Below are 25677 nucleotides of genomic sequence, written 5' to 3' on the forward strand. Positions count from 1 at the left end.
TACACAAAAAAATCCAGAGAGGAAGCATCCCCACAAAAGGGTTTGAGAGGGCTCCAGAATCCAAGGCAGGCTGAATGGTGAATCTCTTCCCCTGTTAAGTTATTCCACAAATACTAGAAGAGATGGCTATTCTCTCAAATGCGCAAATCATGACAAAAAATAAAAAGGCATATGAAGAAACAGAAAATGTGGCTCAATCAAAGGAAAACAGTATCAACTCTTAGGTAATTCATAGATCTTTTTTTTTTTTAAAGAATTCAAAATAATAATCTTAAAAGAAACTTGGTGTTAAACAAAAATATGGATGAACAATTAAATGAATCAGGAAAATGATGCAAGAACTAAATAAGAATTCAACAAAGAAAAACTTTAAAAAGAACCAAACATAAATTCTAGAACTGAAGAATATAATAACTGAATTGAAAAATTCACTAGAGGGAATCAACAGCAGATTTGATCAAGAAAAATCTGAACTCAAAACTGGTGGCTGGAAATTACTGAGTCAAGAGAAAAAAATTTGAAAAGAATGAAGAAAAGTAAAAAAGCCTAAGGAACTTATGGGACAATATGATAGACCAATATGAATATTATGAGAATTCCAGAAGGATAGAAAGTGAGAAAGGGACAGAGTGCTTATTTGAAGAAACAATGGCCCTACACTTACCAAATATGGAAAAAAAATATGCCAAATTCAAGAAGCTCAAAAGGATTTCAAGGAGAATGAACCAGAAGTTCACATTCAAATATATTGTATCAACCATCAAAAGTCAAAGGAAAAGCCTTGAAAGTGGTTTTTTCACCTATAAAATAGTCCCCATATGATTTCAGCAGATTTTGCAACAGAAACATAACAGGGTAGAAAGGCATGGCATATATTCAAAATATTGGAGGAGGACTTCCAACCAAAAAGATGGTACTAGGCAAAACTGCTCTTCCAAGAGAAATAGACTCTCCCAGATAACAAAAGCTAAGGAGTTCATCACTAGTATGCCTGCCTTCCAGAAATACACTACAGGGAGTCCTTCAAGTTGACACAAAAACATGGTAGGCAGCAACAACAACAAACAAAAAAGGTGGGTAGGGGAGAAAACAAAGCTCTCTGGTAGAGATAAATATAGAGACAGGCAGAATCCTGTAATACTATAATGGTGGCATATGAACCACTTTTATTTTAGGTATAGAATTTAAAAGATAAAAGCATAAAATAAATATATAAAACTATGCAAGCCAGACTTGGTGGCACACGTCTATAATCCCAGTGATTTGGGAGGCTGAAACAGAAAGTTCCCAAGTTTGAGGCCAGTCTCAGCAACTTAGCAAGACCCTCAGCAACTTAAAGAGACACTGTCTCAAATTAAAAAAAATAAAAGGACCAAGGATAATAATAGCTCAGTGGTAAAGCATCCCTCATTCAATCCCCAATACCAAAAACAAACAAAAAAACCCAAAACTGTGCATATTGTAATTGTTAAAACAACTACTAAAAAAATTAGATAGAGCTAAAAATCCAAAAATGATGGATAGCAAGAATGACAGACTAGAGATATGTTACCAATATTAAGAATGAAAACTGAGCCATTACCACAGATCCTATAGATTAAAAAAGGAAAGTGAAGTGTGTGGATTTGTATTATGCCAGCTCCAGAAAAGCTGGCATTCATTTCCCACAATTCTCCTCACTGCATATTTCCGAGTTAGCTGTAGTCCATGCAAGTCAAGGGCAGAAACGAATCAACTCTCACAGTTGATACACATTGTCACATAGGTATTGGTTTCCCCTTGTTAGTGGGGCAGCTCTTTTAGCTGCTGCTGTATTTCTTCCTTCAGCTTTTTTGACTCAACAAGCTAGGAATACATTTACCCAAGCTTCTTTTATAGGAAACTCTGTCAAAGTTGGAAATCTTAGAAAAAAAAGAGCCCAGTATGGGTTCTGATCTATCCTCCTGGGCTCCTATTCATCCCCACAGATTACAGTTTGTCATCACTTCAACCACTTCATATTCATCTTCTGTTCCTGAGTGCCTCCACCTACTGACACTAAGTTGCAGACAGGAAATCAACAGCTTCACCTAAACTGTTTAGCCAGCATCCACATATATATTAGTTAAAATCCAAATAAATTTGGCAACTTAGAGGAAATTTATCAGTTCTTTGAAAGACACAAGTTACCAAAACCTACTCAAGAAGAAATAGTTAACTTGAAGATAGCCCTATATTTATTTATCCATTAAATATATTCAGAAAAAGACCCATTCATAGTAAAATAATTTTCAAAAAAAAAGTGCTGAAATAATTTAATGGAAAAAGAAAAGTCCTTTCAACAAGTGGTGCTAGAATAATTGTATAGAGTATGAAAAAATAAAGCCAACTCCACCATCTAACCATCCCTTGAGCTCATATACACACAATTAAATCAAGACGGTTCACATATTTAAATATAGTTTCTTAAAGGAAATCCAGGAAACTCTGCAGCTTTAGGGTAAGCAAAAATTTCTTAAGACATGAAAAGCACTATCCATAGAAGAAAAATTTGACAACAGGACTTCATCAAAATTAAATTTTTTCTGCTCATCAAAATATACCATAAAAAATACAGCATAAAGATAAGTGAAAAGCAAACTACAAAACAGAAAATATCCACAAGACTGTTGAAGAACCTTACATAAAGCATTAATAAAACAACAAATAACTCAATTAAAAATGGGAAAGCTGGGCATGGTGCCTAATTCCTATAATCCCAGCTCCCTGGGAAGCCAAGGTAGGATGATCACGAATTTGAGGCCAGCCTGCTGAGCAACTTAGTAAGACCCTGTCTTTAAAAAAAAAAAAAAAACACCTGGAGGGAAATACCACATAAAAAATATAGCAATATAACAATTAGAAATACAAACTGAAGCCATAAAGAGAGAGCATTTCAGACTNTTACATATAAGTGGAAGTGAGGGGAAGGGTAAAAAAAAAGGGGGGAGAGAAATGAATTACAGTAGATGGGGTAGAGAGAGAAGATGGGCGGGGAGCGGGGTAGGGGGGATAGTAGAGGATAGGAAAGGCAGCAGAATACAACAGACACTAGTATGGCAGCATGTAAAAACGTGGATGTGTAACCGATGTGATTCTGCAATCTGTATACGGGGTAAAAATGGGAGTTCATAACCCACTTGAATCAAATGTATGAAATATGATATGTCAAGAGCTTTGTAATGTTTTGAACAACTAATAAAAAAACAAAGTTAAGCATATACCTACTATATGACCATATTCTAATTTATAATATATTAATATATTCTAATTATATTAAATTAAAAATATTCATCCATAAAAAGATTTGTACAAAAAGGTTTATAGCTTGGTTCACAATAGCCAGAAACTAACAGTGATTGAAATGCCTATCAAAAGAAGAATAAATATGGTATCATCATTTCAAGAATAAGCTTCTGAAAACTTATAATATATAAATGATCTCAAAAAATTTTCATTGAATGAAAGTAGCCAGAAGCAAGACTACATGTTGTTACAAGTCCATTTATATAAAGTTTAACAAAGGCAAAACTAATCTGTGGTGATAAAAATCAGGTAAAGTGAATGTTGTATAGTTTGGATCTGAAATGTCAAAGGTTCATGTGTTGAAGTCTTGGTCCCCAGATGGTGACACTATAAGGAAGTGGCAGAATCTGCATAAGGTAGGACCTAGTCAGAAGAAGTATATAAAGAGGTATGTACCCTGGAAGGGCATATCCTGTCGCCAGCCCCTTCCATCTTTCCTTCCCAGCCACCATGAGCTGAATAGCTTCATACCACATCATGCTCCCTGCCATAATGTTGTGCTTTACCTCAGGCCTAAAAGCATGGAGCCAGATAACCATGAACTGAAACTTCTGAATGTGAAATAAATCTTTCCTCCTTTAGGTTGCTTATGTAAGGTACTTTGTCACAGTTATGAAAAACTAACACAAATGTCTAATGGAGGTTTAAATTAACTTGTAGGGGCACACAGAAACTTTCAAGGGTAATATAAATGTCCTATATCTTCAATGGGGCATTGATTAAAGTGGGAGATACATTTATCAAAACTTACTGAATTATTCACTTAAGACATGTACATTTTACTACATGCAAATTTTATCCCAAAATAGAAAGAAAAAAATCACTTATGAAAATTTGAACATCCATTAAGATGAAATTATGTTTTTCAAAGCAGCATATTTTTAAAAAGACCCCAAGAGAATGTCATTTTTAATCACTTAAAGTTTGAAGACTCTTCAAGTTCAAAGTAAAAACTTAATTGCTACCAAGTTTATTAACAAAAATACTGTTCTGACTGTAAGAATTTCTCTAAAAATAAGGTACTTCAATAGAGTACTGTGTGGCCTCTGTTTCTATCTACTACAAATTGGTTTTGTGATGCTACAAACTTATTTAAGCAGAATGACAATGGAATAAAGAGATAAAGAGAAAAAGGTAACCAGAAATGACAGAAGAATTCAAGGTTCAATAGAAGGAAGGTATCATACCTGTTGGGAGAGGTATATATATCCTTTTCTCTAATCTCCTTCGCAAAGCTTCATCAATGTCCCATGGGAAATTGGTAGCAGCCAATACCATAACCATTTTGGAAGGATCATCATTTTCTAAAGCTCCTCCAACTCCTAGACACATTAAGAGAGGAAAGGCTGTCACTGTTTTTATTACAGCCCTTTATTATTTTATTCAACTAACATTTCTATCATGGTGCTTGTGGCAGAATTGGTGACAAAATGAGACACAACAATAGATAACTACAAAACAAGGAAGTAAAAAAATCACAAAATCTTGTTCAGGGTTCTAATGCAGTAAGAAAAACTAAATTTTCTAAGAAAATAAGTATATTTCTTCTGAAAAGACATCAGATACTAGTCTATTTCTTTTTCTTTCTCTAGCTATATCCCCATACTTTTTTCTTTCGAGACAGGGTCTTGAACTAGATTCAAATTTGCGACACTCCTGCCTTGTCTCCCAAGTCTCTGGGATCACAGGCATTAACCACTGGATACCTGGCTTCATTCTTTCTTTTTTTTAACCACAAATTTCCTCAAAAATTATTTTATTTTAGTTCTGAGTCTAATTTAAATACTGTTTACTTTTATAACCAAATCAACTACAAGTATGTACAAATAGTCTGCCTTTTCAGAGTTAAAATTTAAGAAATATAAATAAAATTTCAGGTCAAAGTAGAGTAGAGAAAGGGGAATGGGGGAAGGGAGGAGGGAAAGGAAAGAAGTACTGGAGACTGAAGTGAAGAGAATTATATTCCATGCACGTTTGATTATGTCAAAATAAACCCCAATATTATGTATAACTATAAGGCACTGAAAAGAACATTAAAAGATTTTAGATCACATAACAGAAACTCTGGAAATAATGAGTGAATTATACAGAGTGCTTGCCTAGCACACGTGAGGCACTGGGTTCAAACCTCAGCACCACATAAAAATAAATACATTAAAGTAAAGATAATGTGTCCATCTATAACTAAAAATATTCTTTAAAAAAATAAAAAAACCTCATAAACTTTACTGATACGATTTTCTAGCCTGGTATAACAAATTAGTGGTTTCAGAGCCACCAAGTTTAATATGCATTTTCACAATAAATTAATACTAAAACTCCTATTTCAATCCTATCCCAAAGAATCAAGCTGTCCAACTGATAATCAACCACAGTCACAAACACGTCTCAATGAAATTTTGCTGATTAAATGTGTATTCAGGGTTTTTTTTTTCCAATTTTGATCAACTAATACTCTCCCCTACACCCTTCCTGTAAAACATAATACAGCTGCTCCTTTCTCACATGCTTAAGCAAAAGTTAAAATGGCAAACTGAGGAAAAGACACTACATATAACACACCATAAATATTAATTATTCATGGTCAGTGGGTAACTATTTTGAAACAAATACTCTGGATATTTTTTAATAGCTTTTAATCTTTTCTCATGGTGCATACCATGCACTAGCAGAGGAAGCAGCACCTCTAAGCACGTAACTCTTTGGGGTGGCTACCCAATGCCTTTTTTTCTTTGTCTGGACAACCCTAACCAATGCTTCAAAGCCCAACTCATCTATCCCCTTCATGACTCCCTTAGTCTGGGTGGTGAGACTCCTACTGTATTTTCACTGCACCCAGAGCTTAGTTCTACCACAGAACATATCAGCATGTATTACAAATTTTCTCATTGGTTGTCTGCTTCCTGGCTAAAAGTGGCTCTCAAAATTTTCAGTCTCAGAACTCTTTTACAATCTTAAAAATTCTTGGGAGTGCCAAAGAGCTTTTGTATGTGTGGAGTATATCTACTGATATTCACCATTTATAAATTAAATTTACAAAATATGATTATTTTAAAATAATAATATATCCATGAATAGTTAACATAAATGACATATTTTGTGAAAATAAGTTTAGTAAAAAGAGACTTTTTAAAACATTTTAATGTCTGACTCAACAGAGAACAGCTGGATTTTCACATCTGCTTCTGGTTTCTACCTTTTCTGCTACTCCTAGGTCTCATAGTCTCTGAAAAACTCCACCATACACTTGTGAGAGAATGAGAGTAAAAAGGCAAAGTCTTGATATTACTATTAAAATAGTTTAGGCCTTGCAAAGCCTTTCAAGGGGTCTCAAGGACCCCTGGAACTTTAGGTCACACCTCTAGAGCCTCTGCTGTCACAGAGACTCCCTGAAGGCCTTGCGGTGGTCCTGTACTAATTCACAAACAGATGAACAAGCGGGTGGGTACATAAGTGGTTAAAAATAAATTCAGACTTCCTTTTAGTCCATTCTCTGAAAACATCCAAAGTATGATTTTATGCAAAGCTAAAAACGTAAAGATACCAGTTTTGAAACCATAATTAAATATCAATTACCATCCATCTGAATGAGGAGCTCAGACTTGACTCTGCGACTTGCCTCATGCTCATCAGAAGTTCCTCTTCGGCTACAGATAGAGTCTATTTCATCAATGAAGATTGTGGTAGGGGCATAAAACCTAGCCTTTGTAAAAATATTTTAAAGAAATTATTCATCTATCTCATAAAATAATTTGAATATTTTTAAAATATCATTTTTTCCTTTTAAAATAAAGCAAATGAAAGTTGAAAACCTAACTTTCAACTTCAATGCCACCACAATCTGGTTGTTAACAGAAGTTAAATCAATTAGATAAGTAAAACTTTCTAAAACTGAAAAAGTTATATGGTTGGTAAAGTTGGATGATAGAATAGTATGGCGAATCCCCATGTAGCTTTTTTTTTCTGGTGATGCTGGGGATTGAACCCAGGACCTTGTGCATGCAAAGCAAGCACTCTACCAACAAAGCTATATCCCCAGCCCCTCACCATACTATTCTACTTTTGTGTTTGGTAATATCCATAATGAAAAAAGTTTGAAAGATAAATCAACTTCTATCCTCAAACATGCATTCTTTTTGTGTGTATGTGTGGTGATGGAGATTGAACCCAGGGCTTTGTGCATGCAAAACAAGCACTCTACCAACTGAGCTATATCCCCAGCCCACATGCATTCTTAATTATTACAAATCCTTTCTGAAAAAGGAACTAGTTTTAATGCTACGTCAGTTTCTGATGAAGTGATCTGTGCTATGTATTTAAATACATATAAAAATATTCTTCTGCTCCACCAATCTTCTAGATATCCAGAAACACTATCCAGTTGATCTGTATACAGTCAGATTCTCTTCTACTCTCACTGAGCAAGACACCAGACGGCCCTCTTCAGAAAGAAAGACACACTGAAGAACATCAACTACCTCACAAAACCCACCGCCCCATTGCTCAAGGCGGGTGTATGTCCAGAACTATTGAAATATAACCACAAGCCCTTTTTGAAAAGATTCCTAGGAGAATGGACCTAGAATGTGGGGCCACCATACGCCCACACAAATAGTACTTTAAATCTGAATACACCATCACTCACCATTTCAAACAACAGACGGACTAACTTCTCAGATTCACCTCTGTATTTAGATGTCAGTGTAGAAGAAGAAACATTGAAAAATGTTGTGCCACATTCAGTGGCAACAGCTTTTGCCAGCATAGTCTTACCAGTGCCTGGGGGTCCAACCATCAGCACACCCTGAAATTTCAAAAGATGAATTAAATGATTTTTCAGATTAAAATACTTTTTTTTTTTTTTTATAAATTATCATGTTGAAGTACATAAACACAGCTGTCACAGTAAGATCACAGTACATTTGGCAGGAGTATCATTTTATAGATAGAAAAAAAGTGAAGAGTGATTGAAGTAAGTTTCTATACTGTGGGGAGAAAAAGCCAGTAGATAAGAAGATATAAGAAACAGGTGACAATTACAGGAGTAAGTTCCTGAGGAGATGAAATAATAATAACCATGTAAAAATTCACTGATCTTCAAGACATCAGAGGGTTGGTTTTCTTAAGGCATTTTCATTATTCACTGATTTGTTTTTGTAGAATACTTGATGTATTTGTTTTCAAATGTAAGAAGCAGTTCAAGTTTAGTTTTTAGTATGTATTTAGTGGCTCTTTTATGATTAATACTATTTTATTTATACTACATTAAGCTGACACAATTCTAGTTAATTTGATCATGTTGGAATGACCAGTGGATTTCACTGCTATCTTATTACCTCAAATGCATCTTAATTTTTTTGACTAAAAGGTATATATTATAGATGAATGTGGAAGGTAGGATTGGTCCCTTACTGAGGGCAAGGAATATTGGGTTCAACATGTCACAGAAAATGTCTTTTTTGAGGAAAACTGCTCTCAACCTGTGAAGTTTGGCCCAACTCTGCATAGGTGGTGTCAGAAATCACCAATAAGCCTTCAGTTGACCCTGGAATCTGGGAGTCATACAACTCATCCCTCTCCCTTTTCCTATATCACACTTTTTCTCAACACCTCTTACAAATCCAGGCCAAACAGTCAGTGCCATGGCTCTGAATACTGTGACAGCCTCTTCATTATATTCCTTACCTCTCTTCAGCTATGTCCACCTCCAACCAATCAATCCTCCTGCTACTGGAAGAGCATCTTTCTACGTTTGCAAGTCATCTCCAGATAAAGCTCTTCGATGACTCAGTATCTTTAGCATGACACATAGGGCTCTTCAAGAAAGGCAGCTACCTCCAGCTACTCAGCAGTCTTTTGTTACATGACCCATAGAAACACTCTATGCTTCAGCCATATGATTCCCCAAACACACTACATCCTCCTACACCTTTCACGTTTGGATAGACAACCATTCTGCCTTAGGGACTTTCCTCATCACATTTGCGTACTGAACTCTGGTGTCTTTCAAGTCTCAGCTCAGAGGCACCTGCTCTGGAAACCATCCTGATATTCTCCATCACAGATCTAGTTACTCCTCTCTGCTGCCACAGCAGCATGTTTACTACCACACTGTCCTGTGGAACAAATACTGCACGCAATACACTGCATCTGTAATAATAAATATTTATCTGCACGAAGACCATGATTTCCTGTGGGTTGTTATTTAATCATTTTGGTCCTCTGCACTTAGCCTATCACTTGACACGTGGTAACTAATAAATATGTATTTCCCCAAGGTACATTTACTGAATCCTTACGAAGTGTTAGGCCCTGAGGATACATGGTTGACCTAGTCAGAAATCACACATAAATCTTTAAGAAAATTTTAAATTTAATGGGGGACAGAGATAAATTACAGTGCAGTTTAGAAAGTGCTGAGGTAGGCCTGGTAGATGAATAGAGTCTCAACGTAAGAGTGACTCAGGCATACGTATATATTTGAGCCACTGAGAAATACAGCAGTCTACCTTCTAGGCAAGCCCTTATCTTCTTAGTATAATTTTAAGTGTTGCCTTGGAAAAAAAAGTGACATAATTTGGACTTAAAATTTATAAGGAAGGCCTATTATTTTCTTAGAGAAAATTTCATCCTAGAGATATTCATTTTTGAATGGCACTGAATATCCTTGTCCTTCACCTCTCTCAATAGCTTCATCCCCTTGGGAGTCTGAGGCAAGAGGATCAGAAGTTCAAAGCCAGCCTCAGCAATTCAGCAAGCCCCAAGCAACATAGTGAGACCCTGTGTCAAATTAAAAAATAAAAAAGGGCTAGGTTCAATCCCAATACCAAAACAAACAAACTTCAGCCCTGCATATCCAACACTAATGGTGTATTTCCACATGAATATTATACTAAATTCTCAAACTCAAAAGGAATTTATTATCTCTTTCCCCAGAAGCACCTCAGCTCTTGTTAAAGTTTCAACATCAACAATAATAAACCCATGTCCTAAGTTCTACATTTATGTCACCTCACTCTTTACCCAGAGGCAAAGTCTTGATATTATCTTTGCCCTGTCTCCTTCTTCACATATATATTACATCTGAAAGCTTATCATTCTCCTCCATTAAATACAACTAGCATCTGTCACTTCTATTTTCATAATCACCATCTTAAGAGGCCCTTTGAGTTTAAAAGCCTAAACTACTGCTAACCACTTCTGAACCTGCTCTTTGCCTCTAGTCTTTTGCTACTCCTGGGAAGCAGACTGTTCTTCCCAAACCCTCCCCGTGTAACTATGCTACCTTCCCTGCCCAAAGAGTTCTCCCCAATGCCTACAAGAAAAGGCTCAAATTCCCACAATTAATCTGGTTTCAACCTATCTTCCCATTTGAATCCTCCACTAATTATCTATTTAACTTTTACATAGTTCTAACTACTATCAGTATTCTAAGGCCTCTAACTCATTTAATCCTTAAAATATCCAGTAAGGGGCTGGGGATTTGGCTTAAGCGGTAGCACGCTCACCTAGCATGTGCAGAGCGCTGGGTTCCATCCTCAGCACCACATAAAATAAAGATGTTGTGTCCACCAAAAACTAAAAAATAAATATTTTTAAAAAACCTCTCTCTTTAAAAAAAAAAAATCCAGTAAGATGTCTTTTATTGGGATTCTATAGACAAGGAAACGAGGCATGAAGAAATTCAGTAAATGCTTAAGATAACAAAGCAAGAAAGTGGAAAGGGGCCGGAATTTGCACGGAGACAGTCTGGATCCAGGGTCTGTGCCCTTGATCAATACAGGTATACTCTGGAGACATTCAGGCTTCCGTTGTAGACTACTTCCATAAAACCAATGTTGAAATAATCAAGTCACACAGAGCTTTTGGTGTCCCAGTGCGTACACAAGGTATGCTTACATTATATTGTAGTTGTAAGTGTATACTAGCACTATGTTTAAAAAATGTACATACCTTAAATAAAAATACTTTGTTAAAAAAATCCTAATGATCATCTGACATGTTAGGAAAATGGACCCATTAAACTTGCTTGACAGAGGGTTGCCACAAATCTTCAATTTATTTTAAGAAATGCAATATCTGCAAAGCACAATAAATCAAAGTGTAATAAAGTAAACCATGTCTGTACCTTGTTGCTACCTCTCTTATAAAACTCCAACGTATCTATTTCCCAAACATATTTATATTTTCTCACCTACCTTCTGCTGCTTACATCCTATTCCCCTGAAGTTCCAATATCAAATGAAATGTCTGCCCCAACATAATAAAATTCTCGCAGTCCTCCAAATCCCACCGCCTCAGGCATGAAGCCTCTCTAATCATGGCGTGTCTGCTCTCTGCTGAGCTCTGAGAGCACATGTGGCCTGTGGCACCCATCAGACTCCTCCGCTGTCTTTAACTGAAAGCCTCCTGCATCTGCCTAACGCTCCATCCAGGATGTCTCACAGACCAGGCACCATGTCTTGAAAATCCCATCTGTGTTCCAAGTTCTCAACCAAGATCCTTATATATAACAGAGCTAGATAAGTATCTGATGGCTAAATAAAGAAATGACTTCACACCTGATATGGGAAAAAGTATGCTGGGGAGGGAGAGGTGTAATAAGCTAATAGATGTAATAAGCTCAGACACACTGAATTTTAAATTTTCTAAAAGAACGATCATGGCTAACACAACCTATCTGGACCTTAATTTTCTAGTGTCAAATTTCAGGGATTTGATAGGATAATCTCAAATGCTCATTTCAATTCTAAAATTCTAGAACTTAGATTTTAAAAACTTTTATAAATTTGATGCATTTTTGTGGTCTCTACTTTCACATCTTCTAAAATCTATTTACTGTCCCATTTTTTAAACTTTTATTTAATTTTTAGGGGTAACAAATTTCTAAATAACTCAAAAATCCCTTAAAAATGTCTAATATAACTTTTAAAAGTCAAAGTTCCATACCCTAGAATTTTATTTTTCTAATACAGACAAGAATTCATTCGTCAGGAATAAGATTCGTTGCAAATCAATGTTTACGCTATTTTCTTAATCCACTGGACAATAAATACAATAAATACTAAATACTAAAAGCACATCAAGGAGAAATAAAATACGATTTGACTTTATCAGTTTTAACAGTGAAATAAACAGCTTAAAAGTTAATAGCTAAAGCTGGGCACGGTGGTGCATACCTGTAATCCCAGCAGCTTGGGAGGCTGAGACAGGAGGAATACAAGTTCAAAGCCAGCATCAGCAATATTGAAACCCTAAGCAAGTCAGTGAGACCCTGTCTCTAAATAAAACACAAAATAGGGTTGGGGTGTGGCTCAGTGGTCAAGTACCCCTGAGTTCAAGCCCCAGTACAAAAAAAGAAAACAGCTAAAGACCTCTATGAAGAAAAAAAAAAAAACTTTATGAAAGTCAAGGTATGTTAAACTTTTGAAGGTTAAAAAAATGGTTGCAAATTACACTCACCTTTGGTCAGATACTTTTGCCCCTTGTCCCACATATCACTGTGACCCCAGCCTGGAATCTTTATCCTCTTAGGGATGTAACCTAAATGTCAGTTGGTAGGCCCTCCTTTGGGGAAGCTACCCAGAAGTAAAATGGATCTCATGTCAAAATATAGATCCTCTACTGCAAAACTCCTCCTCTCCATTGATGATTTGACATAGTAAAAATGATAGTTTTATTAATAAAATGTCCATTTTCTTTAATTCAATTTTATTAACCTCTATGATTATAGATAAATGGAATAGTAAATCCTCTAATATTCTTGTATAGTTAAGCAATTTGAAAAAAAAAATACCTATAATGCTGCCCTATCATGAAAATCACAGGGTAGATCAAAGAGAGAGAGTGACATATGAAAGAAGCTGGAAACTTCAACTGGCAGACCACAAATTCAGAAGGAATTAAGGACTGACCTCACAACCACCAGAAGCCATATATAGGCATCACTATTTGGCTACCCCAAACATCTGTGCTTGTTTTTAATGTTGTTTTGTTTTACTGTGATTCAAATATATAAACTGATGATAAAACTGGTCCTAAAAAAAGAAACTATGTCTAGGAAACAATAAATTTTAAGCTTTCTAAAATGACACAAGATATTGGCTATGTAACTCAATCATTTGGTTTTAGTTTTACAAATACCATAGCTAAAATTAGATTCTCAACCAATTAGATTATGTATTACTTTATGACACATACAAGCTTTATTGTAGCAAATGTGTGCTTTTAAAGTATAATATCAGTCCTCAGCCATTAAATGTTTCATTAAAATATAAGAGCATAAACAAACAATACACTGTAAATACCTACTTAAAACCTTTTGTCTTTTAAATATTTCTAAAAGCTATAGTAAAGAGGAAGTTTTTGGTAATATGTTCCCAAAATAGAATCAGAAATAATCTATAGCAGGATGTTAACAAGACAGCCAAATAGAGTTACCTGTCACTCATCAACTGTATTTCAATTGGAGTGACAAGGGAGCACACTGCAGCGTAGCCATGAAAGTGGCGATATCCTCACACGGAGCTGCAAACCCCAAGACGCACTGTAAAGGAAACTGCCTCTCCTCACCATCTCCCTGGCCAAATGGCCTGGAGCAAAGGCAAACCTCTCTTTACGTAAAAAAGGTAAGCTAGAGACTGGCAACGGTTCTCCTGGCCACTGCAGATGACTATGCAGAATAATCCTGCATCCCCAACAGGCCCTAAAATCTAAGAATTGCTATGAGTTCAGGTGGCTGAGAATAAACCCACATTGTACACATAGAGAATAAACCCACATTATACATTCCCATCTCTGTGACCTGAGCTGCTCTAGCTGGGTTCCATCTTCAAACTGGATCCACTGCTGGAGCTCATCCTGCTCTGGGGGTAGCAGCCACCGTGTATCTTCAGTGTTGATATTCCATTGTCATTCCCCACAATGCTCACACAAGTGACCAAAGACCATGACCTCAGATGCTTAACCATAGGCTGAGCAGAAAGGCTCATAACATGGCTTCCAAAACTATAAGTTGTGTCCCATCCCCTGGAGAACAGTGGACTTGCACAGAGGGGAAACCCTCATATAGCTGGGGGCCCAATACACCCTCAAATCCTGCCTCACAGTCAGCTAGGCACTGGCCCCACCCCTCCAGAGAACCCACCACACAGCCACCACCTCTGGGCACCCATGAACATCCAACAGCAAAACCACACACACCACCAGAGTCACAAACACAACCTCGGCCACTGACACAACCACTGACATTACTGACGAGGACTGCAGCTAAAGAAACTGTACAGAAATGACACTACTGTGTCCACTCAGAATCAGCGGACACACCACACCCAACCAGCACCTTTTCACCCACCCCGGCGCTCTCCCCCATAGGGAAGGTCAGGTAAACATCCCATAAAATTGGAAAGGGCAACTTTCCAATGCTCATACATCAATGTAGAAAAGAAAAACAAAAACAAAACTACATACACACACACACAAAAAAAAAAAGTAAAGAAAAATGACACCTCCAAAGAAGTACAATAATTCCCCCAGTACTGGAATCAAGGAAAAGGAAACTTGTGAAATGTTTCAAAAGGAAATCAAAATAATAATCTTTAAAAAGTTCATTGAGAAATAAGGGAATACAAAAAAGTCAGTCATGATCTGAATAAGAAATTCAACAAAAATATAACATGAGAAGAATCAAACAAAAACCCTGCAACTGAAGAAATCAAGAATGAAATGAAACAACTGAGACCCAATCGACTAGATCAAGCAGAAGAAAGAATTTCTTAACTTGAAGACAGATCTTTTAGATTAACCCACTCAGAAGGTAACAACAACAATTTAAAAAAAGAATAAAGAGAGCAAAGAAAGCTTATGCAAAATTGGGACATTCCTAATAAGCAATCAGATATTGAACTATGGGGTTTCCAAAAGGAAAAGAGATGAAGAAAGCCACAGAACCATATCAAACAGAATAATCATCGAACACTGCCCAAGTCTTGGGGGAGACACTGACATCAAACCCATAAAGCTCATAGGCTTACCTGGAAGAGGTTCTCTCCAAGGCACATTAAAACCAAGTGCAGAAGTCAAGACAGAATTCTAATAGTAACAAAAGAAAAAGTGTGATGTGCTAGGAAATCTACAACACTGGACTAACAGCAGGATTTCCAGCAGAAACCTGCAAGCCAGCAGAGTGCTAAAGAAAAACAGCTACCAGTCAAGAATAATATACCCAGCAAAGCTACTCTTCAGAAATCATGGAGAAGTAAAGCTTTTTCTCAAAAAAAAAAGCTGGATTGGTTTTATAAGAAATGCTTAAGGGAGTCCTACATTTGGAAGCAAAAGGGTGATAATTACCATCATGAAAACACATGAAAGCAGAAGAATTTCATAAATACATACACAAAGGAGAAACAGAAAATAGTGAAATCTTATTACTACAGAAAAGTATTAAATCACAAAGGTCAATAAGAGAGGAAGAAACAAAGGATATACAAACAGAAAAAAATTAACAAAATGACAAGAGTAGATCACTACCTATTAACAGTAACTCTGAATGTAAATGAATTAAATTTTCCAGTTAAAAGATATAGATAGGAGCTGGCGCTGGGGCTCAGCAGTAGAGCACTTGTCTCACTATGTGAGGCCCTGGGTTCAATCCTCAGCACCACATAAATAAAATAAAGGTATGGTGTCCAGCTAGAACTCAAAAAAAAAAAAAATTACAAAACAGATATAGACAGACTAGGTTTAAAAAAAAAAACACAACTATATGTTGCCTATAAACAACTTGCTTCACTGATAAAGACACCCAGAGACCAAAAGTGAAGAGATGGAAAAATATATTCTATGCAGCTGAAAACCAAAAGCAAGCTAGTAGCTACTCATTCCAGATAAAACAAACTCTACATCAAAAATCATAAAAAGGGCAGGGGCTGTGGCTCAGTGGTAGAGCGCTCGCCTAGCATGTGTGAGGCCCTGGGTTCGATCCTCAGCACCACATTAAAATACATAAATAAAATACAGTTATTGTGTCCAACTACAACTAAAAAAAAAAATACCACAAAAAAATCATAAAAAGACAATTGCAGAAGCTTGAGTAAAGTACAGTAAAAGAGGAGGGAAGGATAAGATAACATAAAGAACCAATCAAATACAAATTAATAGACAAGCAAAAGGAAGACTAGTAGAGAAAGGAGAATGGGAGGATCATGCACTGAAACAGATCTCCATGATGGACAAGTTTGTCAGAATGAACCCAATACTATGTACATCTACAAAGTTCCAATTAAAAAAAAAAAATGACCTTAAAAACAGTGAAAGAAAAAAATACATAAAAAGTGGCAGAGAAGGTCATTACACAGTGGTAAGAGGATTTTATATATACACATAGATATATATATAAATTCGAGGAGACAGATACACATATATAAATAAATAAATATTATGTATATCCACATCCCAACAGAGGATCACTGAAATATAAAAAAGCGAATATTACTAAATCTAAAAGGAAATACAAATACAAACAGAAAAAAATTACATAAATGACAAGAGTAGATCACTACCTGTCAACAGTAACCTTGACAGGTTAACCTTCACTACAAATACAATAGTTGGGTACTCCATCACCTATATGGATAGATCAATCATCCAGACAGAAAATAAGCAAAGAAACACCTGAGTTAAACTATACTGTAGACCAAATGAAACCAATTTACAGAATATTTCACCTAATGTTTTTCTCATCAGAACATGAAAAAATTTCCAAGATAAACCTTGTTACAAAACAAGTCTCAACAATTTTTTAATAATCAAAATCATTATTATGTATCATTTCTGACCATATAAAATGGAATAAAATTAGAAGTCAACAAAAGGACCTGTGGGAATTGTACAAATACATGGGAATTAAATAACATGTTACTGAATAACCTGAAGAATTAAAACAGAAATTTTAAAATGTCTTAAGACAAATGAAAAAAGAAGCATAATACACCAAAACCTATGGGAAACAGCAAAAGAAATACTATGAGTGAAATTGAGCAATACATGTCTTCAATACATGTCTTCTTCAAAAAAGGAAAAAGATCTCAAATAAACCATTTAATAGTGCAACTCAAGGAACTGAAACAGCAAGAGCAAACCATACTCATAACTAATAGAAGGAAGAAAGGAAGTGGAGAGAGAAAAGAAGGAGGGGAGGGAGGTGGAGGGGGAGGAGAGGGGGAGGAAAGGAGGGAGGGAAGAGAAAAAAGGAAAAAAGAAACAATAAATTGAGACTAAAATAATACAAAAGATCAACAAAAGAAAATTTTGGGTTTTTAAAAAGATAAACAAAATTGACAAACCTTTAACTAGACTAAGAAGAGAGAGGGGAGCAGGGAGGACAGGGAGGAAGAAGAGCCAAGTAAATAAATAAAATCAGAAATGAAAAAGGATTTATTAAACTGACACCACAGAAATACAAAGATTATTCTGGACTATTACGTACAACTTCATAACAACAAATTGGAAATCCTAGAAGAAATGTGTAACTTCCCAGACACACATAACCTACCAAGACTGCATCATGAAGAAACAGAAACCTAAACAAACCAATAATGAGGAATGAGTGGCAAATAAGTATACGGGAAAATGCTCAACATCACTGATCACCAGGGAAATTCAAGTCAAAACCATAATAAGATGTCACCTTACCCCTATGGCTACTACCAAAAGATAAAAAATAATAAGTGCTGGTAAGGATACAAACAAAAGAGAACTCTCAAATACTGTTGGTGGGAACACAAATCATACAGCAATTATGGAAAACAGTATGAAGGTTTCTCTAAAAAAATTAGAAATAGAACTACCATATAATCTTGCAATCCCAGTACTGAGTGTACATATCCAAAGGAAATAAAATCAGTATGTCAAAAACATATCTGCACTCCCATTCCATTGTTTATTGTAGCACTATTCACAAGAGCCAAGATATGAAATAGCCTAGACTTTCATCCGTGAATGAATGAATACATGTCTGTCGTGGAATAGTATTCACCTATGAAAAATGAAACCTTGTGATGTGTGGCAACAGGAATAATCCTTGAGGACATCGTGTTAAGTAAAGTAAGTGAGGCATAAAAGGACAAATACTACACTTTCTCATTTATATGCGGATCCTAAAAAAAAATGGTCTCAATATTAGAGGATGGGAAGGGCATGGGAAAGAAGGGGATGGGAAGAAGGTGGTCAACAAGTAGCCAGATAGGAGGAATAACCTGTAATGTTCTACAGCAAATAGGGTAACTATGGCTGACAACAATTAATTGTATGTTAGCTAAAGAGGATTCTGAATGTTCCAACATAAAGAAATGATAAATATTTGAGATAATGGATATGCCAATTACTCTGATTTTATCATTATACACTGTATACTGTTTGAAATATCACACTGTATTGCATAAATACACACTATTTGTCAATCAAAATAAAGTACATATTAGAAATAAAAGTGATCTATAATAAATATAGTCTTTAAAAGCTTTCAAGTTATGAGAGGCAGTCTAAGCATTATGAGTGTTTCAGACTATTCAGGTAAATTCACAATGTGTCCTCCTCTCTTTCTGGCACATGAATAAAGAGGATGAAGCATTCAACAAACAAACAGATCTTTCTAGCTAAGCCAGAAGAGCAAAGTAAGAGCAGGCTTTCATTACATTCTACTAATCAAAATAAATGGAAGACTCTGCCTATGGCTAAGTTAAAAAAAAAAAAATATATATATATATATATATATATATATATATATGGCTGGGGTTGTGGCTCAGCGGTAGAGCGCTCGCCTAGCATGTGCGAGGCCCTGGGTTCGATCCTCAGCACCTCATAAAAATAAAATAAAGAGGTTTAAAAAAAATGTTCCAAGCAGGAAGGTAGTTTCCAGAGAGCTTGGGAGAGTTTCTAATATGTAGAATGACACTGTGAACTTAAGGGACTTGGGCCTGGGTAGGCTTTAACTCTATGGTAGCAGGTAAGCTAGAAAGAAACAAACTTTCTGATTTTGTCTGAGAATTATACTGAGCCTCGATTAAATGAAAATCAGAAAAACTAATGATTAGTGAGAAACACAACAACTTAAAAAAGGTATTCATTTGATCAAACACTTATTCTGTAAGACTATGTGATATTGCCGTTTAATTTATTTTTTATTTACAGAAATAACATCTTGGAAATTCTTAAAATTGGCCTCTAGCTCAGACCTGAGGGGGAAAAAACAAAACAAAAGACAATAGCTTCAACCCTCCAAGCCCATGTTTGGCACACAGCCACAGCACCTAATTCAAACCCATGTGTTCTGGATGTCCACAGACCTCCCCTGACATTCACAAACCGTGTGAGACACATAAACATCTCCAGCAATGCTGCCTTTCATTACAATGCAAGCAACATTCTTATACCAAAACTACTTTAATAAATCCTCACCTTCCACGGCCTTCTAATTCCTTTGAAAAAATCAGGCATCCACATTGGAAGAACAACAGCTTCTCTTAGCAATTTCTTTGCTTCTTCCAGATCTGCTATATCATCCCTGTGTAAGAACAACAAAGTTTTATGATGTTTATCCAGGATGCTATGATTTATGGTTGAAACTAATTCTTTTATATTTTTTACTTATGAAATTATTTTAATATTAAGAACATTGTTCTAATCCTTACTGCATAAAATGATCAGTGAAAACACTACAGTTATTAGGACATGTTATTTAATTAATGAACTTTGTCAGTTAAATCAACATCAAATTAATGTGAAATATCCTTGGTTTTATACACACATACACACACACACACACACACACACACACACACAAAACCACTGAGCCACAACCCCAGCCCTTTTTTATATTTTATTTAGAGACGGTCTCACTGAGTTGCTTAGGGCCTCACTAAGTGGCTGAGGCTGGCTTTGAACTCACAATCCTCCTGTCTCAGTCCCCCTAACCACTGAGATTACAGATGTGCACAAACACATCCGGTTCCTTGGTTATATTCTGACAGAAGGTTCCCATCAATTCTATGTACTCATATTATCAATGAAGACATAATCAATAGATTAATGGATAAAAAGAAAAGGCTCAACACCAAGTCAATCTATGATCTGTTTTCTCCTCTACTTTAATTCAAGAATTTAAAAGACTCTAACCAATGAATGCTGGGATTCCTGGATACAATGTCTCTCTCAAGGGCTTCCACCAGATCCTTATCATATCCAGCACCATCAAATTTTGGAATTTCACCATCACTTGCACCATCTTGCATATTTTTTCTTCCCTGGGGACAGGTATAAAAAAGTTCTGATCAATAACAAGATCATTTTAATTAACATCATTAAGTTTTCAAAATGTTATAATCACTTTTTTTTTTTTAAAGTGGGAGTTGAACCAGGGGCACTCTACCACTGAGCTAAACCCTCCGCTCTATTTTTTGAGACAGGTTCTCACTAAGTTGCCCAGACTGTCCTCAAATTTGCGATCCTCCTGTCTCAGCCTCCTGTGTCACTGAGATAACAGTCATGTGCCAACATATTCAGCTATAATCATTTTTAAAATATCTTCCTACAATTTAAAATCATGTTTTCTGATTGTTCAAATGCCTTTCTTCCCTACGTATCAGAATTAGATTAACTGGTCAAATTTATTATAAATATCTTCAAACCTACATTCTTAGGGGGATAATTGCAGATAAAACGAAAATGTTCCTTGCTAGATCCAAACAGACTAAAAAAAGTCTCTCTGAACTGGTAAATGGAGAGGATTTCCACCACTGCTACAGAATAATTAGAATATTAATACATTACAAAACAGAAAATTAATTCACTGAGACTACTATGTAGCAGAAAATCCCATATACATTATTAAATATAGCAACCTGCAGGGTAGACATTATTTTTCCTTCTTTTTATAGATAAGGATAAGTAATTTAAGTTTACTAGTAAACATGAAGGTGGAGATTTATTTTTTAAGGTGAAGATTTATTCCAGTCTGTCTGCCTCCCTAAACCCATACCATTCCATCAGATCATCTCATGTCTAAGATGAATTAAAGAGGGCAGAACTATTAGATTCTCCAAAGAATCTGAGAAAGAGGCTGCAGACGAGGAAATGGTCAGGACTGGGCAACTGCATCTTACTGAGCCTTTTCCTTTAACCATAAGTAACCCCTCATGATTCAGGGTTTCTTCCAGTGGGTTTTTGAGGCCCATCATAAAGTCACTGTAATGACAAATGATAAAATGACCACTTCAAATCATATTTCTAAGATCATTAAAGCAATATGCTTTTACCCCAAATTCTTCATTTAATGACATTGTGGCTTTATTTTAAAAGTATATGCTAGGGTTTCTAGCTATGGAATATTGCCAAAATTCACTCAGCTTTGAAGACACTTACATAAAACACTAATTTGCCAGAGATAGTTCAACTAGGGAACTACTTTGACAGGCAGAGCCAAATACCATGCCCATAGCATCAGCCCCAAGTTACCACCTAATATAAAAATGAAGGGTGGAAATGGTTAAAGTGAGTCAACCTCCTGAAAAAAGACAACAGAACAGGGTGACCTTCTCTGATCCTATTTCTTCTGAGATAAACAAAAGGAACAATAAGTGCTGAGAAGGGACTAAATAGCTCCCTTTTGCAGATCCTCCTGTTATTTTAGTCACCAGGTAAAGACCAAACAGTATTCTAGTGAGCTGACCCCCAAATAAACAATATATCCGGGAAATATGGCAGCAGTATTAAATTAAATTTTCAAGAAAGAGCCTCACATTTCAATGACATATCAATACTGACACTATCCAAAGAAGGAAATTGCTGGCACAATGGCATACGCCTATAATCCCAGCGGCTCTGGAGGCTGAGGTAAGAGGATCACAAGTTCATAGTCAGCCTCAGCAATTTAGGAAAGCACTAAGCAACTCGGTGAGACCCTGTCTCTAAATAAAATACAAAATAGGGCTGGGGATGTGGCTCAGTGGTTGAGTGCCCCTGAGTTCAATCCCTGGTACCCCCCAAAAAGAGAAGTAAATTTCTGGCACCTCTACCAAACAAACATAATATAAGTTCAGCACAGAGTCACATTTTATATTACGAACAGGCCAATGCTACAAAGTTATTTAAACAAATCAATGGAACACTCTACGATTATTTTTAAATTATTCTAGAAATAAAATAACTAAGGAATACAAGAGAAACTTACACAACTACAGCTTAACAAGCCTTCACAGGGCATTGTTGCTAGTCTTGCTTTGCATCTTAAGAAATACTGAATAACAAATTATACCCAGGGAAGGATGTCCAGGGTGACAAAGGTTTAAAAAATATGCCACAAGGAAAAGATAAGAACATTAGGGACATCTAAGCTGCAGAAGAAAATGCTAATCCAGCAACACAACCAACTACAACTACCCTGCTCTATCTTACTCCAAAGAAAAGAACCAGGATCCATATCAAGTAACAAAAGAAGCAGATTTCTGATCAACAAAAGAAAGAATTTTTCTAACAATGGTCCTGTCCAACAAAGGAGTCAAATCTCTTGTTAGGCAGTGAGTTGCCTGACATGATTACTGGCTAATCAGTAATAAAAACCACTGGCCTGAAGTCATGAGGATGTCTAAGCTGAATAAGAGCTGACCTTTGATTCTTTCTGTAAAGCCACAGTCTCTCCTTGCCCAGTGTTGCCTGGACTCACTGGCCCAAGGCAAGTGCAAGATTCCTTGCACATCTCATTATTTCTTTTTTTAAAAAAGTAACTTGGTAAGGGAGAGAGAAGAGAAATTGCATGGAAATGGAAGGAGACCCTCATTGTTATACAGAATTACATATAAGAGGAAATGAGGGGAAAGGGAAAAAAAAACAAGGGAGAGAAATGAATTACAGTAGATGGAGTAGAAAGAGAACATGAGAGGGGAGGGGAGGGGAGGNAGAGGGGGTAGAGAGAGAAGACGGGAGGGGAGGGGAGGGGAGGGGAGGGGGGGATAGTAGAGGATAGGAAAGGCAGCAGAATACAACAGACACTAGTATGGCAGTATGTAAAAACGTGGATGTGTAACCGATGTGATTCTACAATCTGTATACGGGGTAAAAATGGGAGTTCATAACCCACTTGAATCAAATGTATAAAATATGATATGTCAAGAGTTTTGTAATGTTTTGAACAACTAACAAAAAAATAAATGCAAAAAAAAAAGTAACTTCGTGTTCTCTTTCATATCTGTTCAGCATGTCAGACTGATAGCTTAAAGTCATACACTACTTACTAGGTGGCAGGCACTATTGTAACTTCTTGACATATATTAACTCACTTGTTCTTCCTAAAAGTCCCATGGGGTAGATACTTTTATTATTTTTACTTTACAGATGAGAAAACTGAGGATCAGAGAGGATAAGTAAATGGTCCAAAGACACACAGCTAGAACCTAGGTGATTCAGCTCCAGAATCGGGGAATTTTGTTCACTCTGGCATCCTGCAGCACACACCTGGGCTACTCCTACCCTGATGTGAGCAGCAAACCCAGGAAAAGTTGGACAGGGTGGCTAAACTGCATTCTCCACTAAGATTATTTTGCAAAGTAAAATAGGTTGATATATCAAAACAGTGCTTTATAATTTTGGTGTCATGTACTGCACTGGAAAACTGATACAAAACACATTTAGGTTGAAATAATAGATCCAGAGGATTCTACATACTTACCAATATACCTGTTTTTTTTTCAACAATATTTATGAGTACTTACTATGTGCCAGACACAGGGAATATATCAATGAACAAATACATAGAAACCCTGCCATCATGAAGCACACATACAAGTTAGAGGACACAGTATGTAAAAAAGCAAAATACGTAATAAAACATTTAGGGGCAGAATTAGCAAGTATAAATGCCTCAAGGTGGAAGCAGGCTTGGCCAGTTCCAAGAACAACAAGGAAACTAACAAAAAGGAGAAAGTGGGGGTGGGGGGGAGTGGGTCAGAGGTAATGGATGCCGGTCCACGTAGGGCCTTATAGCCCATTATATGGACTTCGGCTTTTAGTCTAAGACAGAAAATCAATGGAAGTTTTTGTACCGAAGAGGAACATAATCTGACCTCTGTTTAAAAGAAATTCCCTGGCTGCTATATTATAAATAGACCAGAGTAGGGGGTTGTCTTGTGCTCTATTCTACCATTTCTGTAGTACACTGACAAGCTAGCATGAGTGAACCATCCTAAGAAAGGAGAAAACATTTAAATATGGCTACTAAGAGCCACATTTAATCTTCCTATATATGAAATACCACACTGAAACAGAACTCATGAACTCTTAGTATAATAGCCCTGAACAGTGGCATTCAATGGGTAAGTGGGATTGAAAGTGGGAGTCAATGAGCAAGGTTTGAACACAGCAAAACCATTCAGTCTATGAAAATATGTTGAGTAGTCTTTTGAACAAGGGGTTAAAAGATTTGAATATGAACCTTCCTGTGACCCAGGAGCTCATCCCCTCTCTCAAACACTAAGCTGATATTCATACTGGAAAAGAAAACCAAGTGTGGGTTTTTGTAAAAAAAGCACCAACTTCCACAAATAAGGTTGGAATTACAGATCATAAGTTCAATCAAAGGGTTTAGATTTAAAGAAAAAAAAAAAAAACTAGCCGGGCACAGCGACACACACCTGTAGTCTCAGAGGCTTGGGAGGCTGAGGAAGGAGGAGTGCAAGTTCAAAGCCAGCCTCATCAAAAGCAAGGTGGCTAAGCAACTCAGTGAGGCCCTGTCTCTAAATAAAACACAAAACAGGGCTGTGGATGTGGCTCAGTGGTGAGTGCCCCTGAATTCAGTCCCTGGTACAAAAAACAAACAAACAAACAAACTACTTTATTATAACATAATAATGTTTTTAAAACCAGCTCTATAAATTAGCTGCCATAATATTAAAAAAAAAAAAAATTGTGCTGTGATTTACTATCCAAAGGCCAGAATATTTCTTAGGACCAAGTCACTGAAAATACAAATGGTTAATAAGCATACGAAAGGGTTTTCAATCTCATAAATTATAAGGCAAATGCACAATACACAGTAAACATGCTGGTAAAATCACAAGTAATACGATTACACCTAAAAAAGACTGGCAACGTTAAATGCTGGCAAGCATGTGTAGCATCATTCTCCACAGGTAAGAATGGAAACTAGATCACTACTTTGCCAAAGTACTTGGTATTATATACTAAAGTTTAATTCATAGAAATCCTATAACCCAACAATTCCACTCCTAGGGATATACTCTCCAGAAACACACACACACACACACACACACACACACGCACACGCACCTCAAAGGAGATGAATAT

The 25677-nt window shown here is 36.3% G+C and overlaps 1 protein-coding gene and 1 non-coding gene across 7 annotated transcripts in view; one reads left to right on the forward strand and one right to left on the reverse strand.

Annotated features, from left to right (window-relative positions):
• Nucleotides 1-25677, reverse strand: part of Katnal1 (katanin catalytic subunit A1 like 1) — a 91715-nt gene that overhangs the window by 16478 nt on the left and 49560 nt on the right. For all 6 annotated transcript variants that reach the window (XM_048800782.1, XM_048800778.1, XM_015484183.2 and 3 more), the window contains 5 exons: nt 20497-20624; nt 19780-19885; nt 7970-8128; nt 6901-7027; nt 4512-4646 (listed from right to left, as the gene is read on the reverse strand). In XM_048800782.1, coding sequence (XP_048656739.1) covers nt 4512-4646; nt 6901-7027; nt 7970-8128; nt 19780-19885; nt 20497-20624 — 655 coding nt within the window. The remainder of the gene's footprint in view (nt 1-4511; nt 4647-6900; nt 7028-7969; nt 8129-19779; nt 19886-20496; nt 20625-25677) is intronic.
• Trnaa-agc lies at nt 19112-19184 on the forward strand. The gene has a single exon. It is a non-coding gene; the product is annotated as a tRNA-Ala (tRNA).

Source organism: Marmota marmota, unplaced genomic scaffold (assembly GCF_001458135.2).
Source record: "Marmota marmota marmota unplaced genomic scaffold, marMar, whole genome shotgun sequence".
In the NCBI taxonomy this organism is placed as follows: Eukaryota; Metazoa; Chordata; class Mammalia; order Rodentia; family Sciuridae; genus Marmota; species Marmota marmota.